Here is a 7,161-nt window from a genome sequence, read left to right as displayed (position 1 = left end):
GTTACAGAATCTCTTAGAAATTTGTTGTCAATTCAGAGACAGCCAGTCGAGATTCATGTGCTATCGTGGTTGCAAACATGAAAAATGTATTTTAAAAAGAAAACCAAACACACAGAAATGATTTTTACATTTTATCAATTCAATGAAAGTCTTTAGAACTATATAAAATTGCCAGCTAACTGGAATTCATGCAACCCTGCTGAAATTACTGTTAAAATGATGAATATCGAAATTAAAATTAAATGGATTAAATTAACAATAAACATTTTAAGACCAATTCAACTTGAGTGAAATAACTGCATCCATGAATTCCTTTTTGCATATTTATTTCATAAAAATTACAAATAAAATATATCACTGCAGAATATGAGTGAATTCAATCTAACTGCAGCAGGAACACACAAACACTAATAAACTCTGCTTAAAATACTTGGATTTTAATATTCAAACACATCTGGTAAAATAAATGAAATATCTTACATCATTTGAGAGAACACAGTAGTTTACTCTTACCAGAAAGTGGTATAATTGCACAACATTTAAAAAACAAAAATGACCACTAAATTTTAACGAAACATTATTTAAAACATGGGATAGTATTAATATAAGCATAATAAAATAAAGTATAAAATATTTACTTCCTTAATTTAAACACACCACAAGCCCTTTTTCCTTTAGATTTTCATTTTCATTTTGGTTGAATACTGATTATTAAAACTTAAAAAAAATCAGGAAACTATTTTGCAATATAAAATGTAATTTCTCTACAGTATAGTATAAAAACATAGTTAGTTTAATATTAAAAGGTTACACATCCTAAACAGATGCAGTAAACTTTTGCTTTCCTACTTCAACTGTTCTTTCCTCTTCAGCAAAGTAAGAGAACAAGAATTCAACAAAGTCCTGATTAAATAATCCACAGGCTGGAAAAACTCAGAGGAAGGCTTCAAGAAATTTGAAGCAAAATAAGGCATTTTCCTTACAATCAAGTAAATTTATATGTAGTTTTAGTTAAGGAAAAAATACAGTCCATGATAGACAGACAGACAATACCCTGCACCCCTAGAATGCTTCTGATATATTCTCGCACCCCTTGCAAAAATTTGAAATAATGGCAACCAATTACGAATATACACTATAATTTTGAAAACCCAAGTTTTCGCACCCCCTGGAATATCGTCTCGCACCCCCCAGGGGGTGTATGCACTCCCGGTTGGGAACCCGATATAGATGAATCAACTTCTTTAAACAAGCCTCAGCTAGGTAAAATAAACGAGGCAAATAACTTATTTGTGGCAACAGCAAGCCATGAAAGAAGTACATAATTTCAGCATTTGAATCATATTACCTATGCCATGTCATTATTTTGATATTATCATGCTTCATTACATATGCCATTATGTTACATCATAACATAAACTAGTTTGGTCTAGTGCAGGGGTCAGCAACCTGAAACAGTGAAAGAGCCACTCAGAACCGGTTCCCTCACAAAAGGAAAAACTGGGAGCCGCAAAAAATGTGTGCGCATGTGCGTACATGCGCGCATGCGCAGAACAGGGTTTGACTGAAGAGTGAAGACTGAAGGCAAGATATGCACCTACCCTGCATATTTGAATTGATTGGTTGAACTTTTTTAGTCCCACTTTTTTTTGGGGGGGGGACTGCACATGACAGAAGACTGGGAGCCGCAGGAGACGGCCGAAAGAGCCGCATGCGGCTCCGGAGCCACAGGTTGCAGACCTGTGGTCTAGTGGTTGATACCAGGCTAGAAACCAGAAGACTGTGAGTTCTAGTCCTCCCTTAGCCATCAAAGCTGGCAGGGTGACTTTGGGCCAATCCCCAGGAGACGGTGGGTTCTAATCCCATCTTAAACATGAAAATGCCTGAGTGTTTTTGGGCCAGTCACTCTCTCTCTCTCTCTCTATTATGGGGAAAAGAACCTGGGGAATGAATATTATGTAGACCTTGTGATGCCTGGGTCAGGCAGGACTGGGCCTGTGCTAGGCCCCCAAGGATCTCCTCCACCCAAGGCATCCTGTGCCCCATTTAACAACCTGCACGTTCATTTAACAGCTGCATCAGAGAGCAGGGATGGAGAGATAATGCTTAGTGGCCACTGTAGTATGAGTAATGGGCAAGCTCTATTATGGTCGTATCTCAAGGGTTACCTGTAAAATGCATTATAATTTTCAGTCTGCATATATCTATTTTACACAATATCCATGTGACAGCCACTGGAAACAAAGTCAATTTCAGTGAGCTTGGTGTTCTTATAGAAATCAGTATAATATTTAAGGAGGGAGGTAGCTTATGAAAGGATATGAATCATAATCCAGTGTTTGAGTAAGAACTCCAGTCAAAACAAATTCTGCGCTGTGAACATCTGCAAAATATTAAAAAGAACATACAAATATAAAGGATATTAATATAAAAATTTAACCATCTTCTTCATTAGGGAAACCTAGCAACGGGATCTCAGTAAAAGATGGCTAAAATGTAGAGGGTACGTTTGACCAGATAAACCAGTGGCGATTCACCTACTGGGCATCTGCCAAAAGCAACTGTCACCCAAGCAGTGCCCCAGCGAAGAGATAAATATACCACACCCAAGAGTTCTCTTGGTTTCAATCATAAAATGATCTGGCACAAAAGTCAAATGTCTTTTCCTATTCAAACTATTTTAATATCTTACTTGATGGCATAATGAAAGGTATCTTTACCAGCAACAACAGAAGGAGATGGGATGCACAAAAGCTTGAGAAAAGAAACAAGAAGGGATAGTACTGTCTGGGTGCTGCTTAATCAGAGGTCATCCTGATAAACATCTAAAAAACCATCGTTTCCAGAGGTTACTTGCAGGGGTACGTTACTGAAAATATAGAATGCTCTTTCAGAGTTCACAAATATAATAAAATTATATTTTGGTTTTTATTGACAAAGATGCAGATTGCACTCTTAAATAGCTAATAATGTCGAATGGAGAATTTAAACCAGTAAACCAGTAAAGGGAAATGCAAAAAAATCTATCCATTAACAGTGATAATAATTACATTTAATGACTAACAATAGTGTTAGTCTTTCCTAATAGTAGGCTTCAAAGGGCAGCTGTTAAACCTTCACATAATTGTCAATGTCGGCATCTTTGGCAACTCATTTCTACTTTTATTTTCTATTCTGTTACACTAACCCATCTCTCTTTCGCACTAGTATGTGTAAATTCAACTTGGAACAACATAGTACTTCCTATATCTCACAAACTCAGTAACTGTCTAGAGTTGCTGGGAATCAGGCAGCATATAAATTTAATAATCATAAACATCTTTAATATTCAAAGATGTTTGTTATTTCTAATTATTGCCAAGAAAATATACTTGAACATTCTGTTATTTCTTAAGTAATTCTCAACATTTTGAGAGAATAAGGAAATGACAAAAAGAAATAGAAAAAATACATTTCATTACAGAATGCACAAAAATAGAATATAGTCCTTGACTTACAAGCACAACTGAGCCCTAAATTTCCATTACTAAGCAAGATAATTTTTAGTGAGTTTTGCCCCATTTTACAACCTTTCTTGCAATGGCTGTTAAGTGAATAACTACTTAGTAACATAGATGAATCTTGCTTCCCAATAGATTTTGCTTGTCAGGTCACAAAAGGATTTTTTTTTTAATTCCATTTATATCCCGCCCTTCTCCGAAGACTCAGGGCGGCTTACAAGCTTAGCAGTAGCCTTCATTCTATGTATATGCCTGCTTATTAGGGCTTTCACACACACCCCAAGCGGCCTTATTACAAAGTCAGCTTATTGCCCCCAACAATCTGGGTCCTCATTTTACCTACCTCGGAAGGATGGAAGGCTGAGTCAACCTTGAGCCTGGTGGGACTCGAACCTGCACTAATTGCAGGCAGCTGGTGTTACTTAAGGAGGCATTAGCCCACTGCTCACATGACCCCGAGACACTGCAGCTGTCATAAATATGAGTCAGTTGCCAAGTATCCAAATTTTAATCACATGACCATGGGGATGATGCTGCATCATAAGTGTGAAAAATGGTCATAGGTTTTTCCCAGTGCCATTGTAACTTAAAACAGTCACTAAATGAATGATTGGAAGTTTAGGACTACCTGTATGTTATCTAGCCAGCAGGTATTTGCCAAAGTAAGATTGAAATGCAAATACTGTCAGCATATACTGTTATTTTCTTTTTTCCTATGAGGATTTTTTTTCAGCACGGATATTAAAAATCATCCTAATGGTAAATTTTTATGCAGGCTGCCCTGAAATGAAAAATAGCAGTACCAAAATTGTTGCAAACATCCACTGTCTCCCAGAACATTCAATTTATCCCAGAATTATCCTTTTGGATCACATTTGTAATGTTCAAATGAAACTGCATTCAGGCTTGAAATAAAACACAAATAAATAGGTAATATTACAAAAAGATTAAGGCATAATTATTGTCTAACCCATTTAGTAAAGATGTTTTGGTTGTTAATATTGATTACTGCATCAATATTTACATGTATTTATACTGAAACAGCTTTTGAAAATAAATAACAGAAATTAAGAACAGATTTATGTAAATTCAGGAAGTACAGTGAGGTAAAAAAATTATTTGATCCCCTGCTGATTTTGTACGTTTGCCCAATGACAAAGAAATAATCAGTGTATAATTTTAATGGTAGGTTGATCTTAACAGTGAGAGACAGAATAACAAAAAAAATCCAGAAAAATGCATTTCAAAAAAGTTATAAATTGATTTGCATTTTAATGAGTGAAATAAGTACTGTATTTGATCCCCTATCAATCAGCAAGATTTCTGACTCCCAGGTGTCTTTTATACAGGTAACGAGCTGAGATTAGGAGCACTGTCTTAAAGGAAGTGCTCCTAATCTCAGCATGTTACCTGTATAAAAGACACCTGTCCACAGACGCAATCAATCAATCAGATTTCAAACTTTCCACCATGGCCAAGACCAACGAGCTATTCAAGGATGTCAGGGACAAGATTGTAGACCTACACAAGGCTGGAATGGGCTACAAGACTACCACCAAGCAGCTTGGTGAGAAGGTGACAACAGTTGATGTGATTATTCACAAATGGAAGAAACACAACATAACTGTCAATCTCCCTCGGTCTGGGGCTCCATTCAAGATCTCACCTCGTGGAGTTTCAATGATCATGAGAATATTAAGGAATCAGCCCAGAACTACACGGGAGGATCTTGTCAATGATCTGAAGACAGCTGGGACCATAGTCACCAAGCAAACAATTGGTAACACACTACGCTGTGAAGGACTGAAATCCTGCAGCGACCGCAAGGTTCACCCTGCTCAAGAAAGCACACGTACAAGCCTGTCAATGTTTGCCAGTGAACATCTGAATGATTCAGAGGAGAACTGGTTGAAAGTGTTGCGGTCAGATGAGACCAAAATTGAGCTCTTTGGCATCGATTCAACTCGCTGTGTTTGGAGGAGGAGGAATGCTGCCTATGACCCCAAGAGCACCATCCCCACCATCAAACATAGAGGTGGAAACATTATGCTTTTGGGGTGCTTTTCTGCTAAGGGGACAGGACAACCTCACTGCATCAAAGGGACGGTGGACAGGGCCATGGACCGTCAAATCTTGAGTGAGAACCTCCTTCCCTCAACCAGGGCATTGAAGTTGGGTCATGGATGGGTATTTCAGCATGGCAATGGCCCAAAACACACAGCCAAGGCAACAAAAGAGTGGCTCAAGAAAAAGTACACTAAGGTCCTGGAGTGGCCTAGCCAGTCTCCAGACCTTAATCCCATAGAAAATCTGCGGAGGGAGCTGAAGGTTCGAGCTGCCAAACGTCAGCCTCGAAGCCTTAATGACTTGGAGAGGATCTGCAAAGAGGAGTGGGACAGAATCCCTCCTGAGATGTGTGCAAACCTGATGGCCAACTACAAGAAACGTCTGACCTCTGTGATTGCCAATAAGGGTTTTGCCACCAAGTACTAAGTTATGTTTTGCAAAGGGGTCGAATGCTTCTTTCAGTCATTGAAATGCAAATCAATTTATAACTTTTTTGAAGTGCGTTTTTCTGGATTTTTTTATTGCTATTCTGTCTCTCACTGTTAAAATTAAACCTACTATTAAAATTATAGACTGGTCATTTCTTTGCCAGTGGGTAAATGTATAAAAAGGGACGCGGTGGCTCAGTGGGTTAGGACGCTGAGCTTGTCGATCGGAAGGTCGGCAGTTTGGCGGGTCGAATCCCGAGTGCCGCGTAACATAGTGAGCGCCTGTTACTCGTCCCAGCTTCTGCCAACCTAGCAGTTCGAAAGCACGTAAAAATGCAAGTAGAAAAATAGGGACCACTCCGGTGGGAAGGTAACAGCGTTCCGTGCACCTTTGGCGTCTAGTCATGCCGGCCACATGACCTTCGGCTTTGAAACGGAGATGAGCACCGGCCCCTAGAGTCGGAAACGACTAGCACGCATGTGCGGGGGAACCTTTACCTTTTTTTACCTAAATGTATAAAATCAGCAGGGGATCAAATAATTCTCCCTCACTGTAGCATGTGGCTTGGGGCAACTATAAAAAAATTAAAAACTGTGTGATATGCAATATATTCCCCTCCACATCCCAACCACTAAGTATACCTTTATTTATGAAATTTAGATGCTGCCTGACTCAGAAGTGACTCTGACAGCTTACATTAATAGCAAACAAAATTTGTTGCGTGTTCCTGCCGAAGCTCTGGTCATGCCCTGAAGCCAAAGGGCAGCTGAGGCTTTGGACAGATTTGTGCTTGTGTGGCTTCTCATGACCGCACATTCCCTGTGGTTCACACAGGAAATGCAGGTTCTGAAAAGGGCTAAGAGATGCTTAGAGCCCTGCTGGAGAAAAAAAGAGGGGTGAAGCCAACCAGACACACCTCAGAGCTGCTATTAAGGCCTACCTCTTGGCAGTAACAGCAGCAAACCACCATTATTTATCAGCCCTTATTACGTCCATACAGTGCCGCTCAGTGGTCCTCTTCAGGATCACCCAGTCCTTCCTGGAACATGAAGGCTCAGGTGATCATCTTCAGAGTTACGTAGAGGAATTTGTGGAACACCTGATGGATAGGTCGCTCAGATTCGTTCCCAGTTGGAACCTACGTGTGGTGCAGGTCCATGTGAGA

At 39.4% G+C, this 7,161-nt stretch overlaps 1 protein-coding gene across 2 annotated transcripts in view; it reads right to left on the bottom strand.

Annotated features, from left to right (window-relative positions):
* Positions 1-292: 292 nt before the first annotated feature.
* Positions 293-7,161, bottom strand: part of PAXIP1 (PAX interacting protein 1) — a gene marked incomplete at its 3' end in the record, with an annotated part of 39,111 nt that continues 32,242 nt past the window's right edge. Inside the window, exons 20-21 of one of the 2 annotated variants that reach the window (XM_083376979.1) lie at positions 2,324-2,383; positions 293-1,002 (exon numbers count right to left, since the gene is read on the bottom strand). In XM_083376979.1, the coding sequence (XP_083233105.1) occupies positions 986-1,002; positions 2,324-2,383 (77 nt within the window). Of the gene's footprint in view, positions 1,003-2,291; positions 2,384-7,161 lie in introns of those variants that run through there. The other variant, XM_083376978.1, reaches the window with a different exon arrangement.

This window comes from Vipera ursinii, assembly GCF_947247035.1.
Source record: "Vipera ursinii genome assembly, chromosome: Z".
Classification (NCBI taxonomy): domain Eukaryota; kingdom Metazoa; phylum Chordata; class Lepidosauria; order Squamata; family Viperidae; genus Vipera; species Vipera ursinii.
Note: the sequence above shows the minus strand (reverse complement) of the source record. Positions and strands in the feature narration are given on the sequence as shown.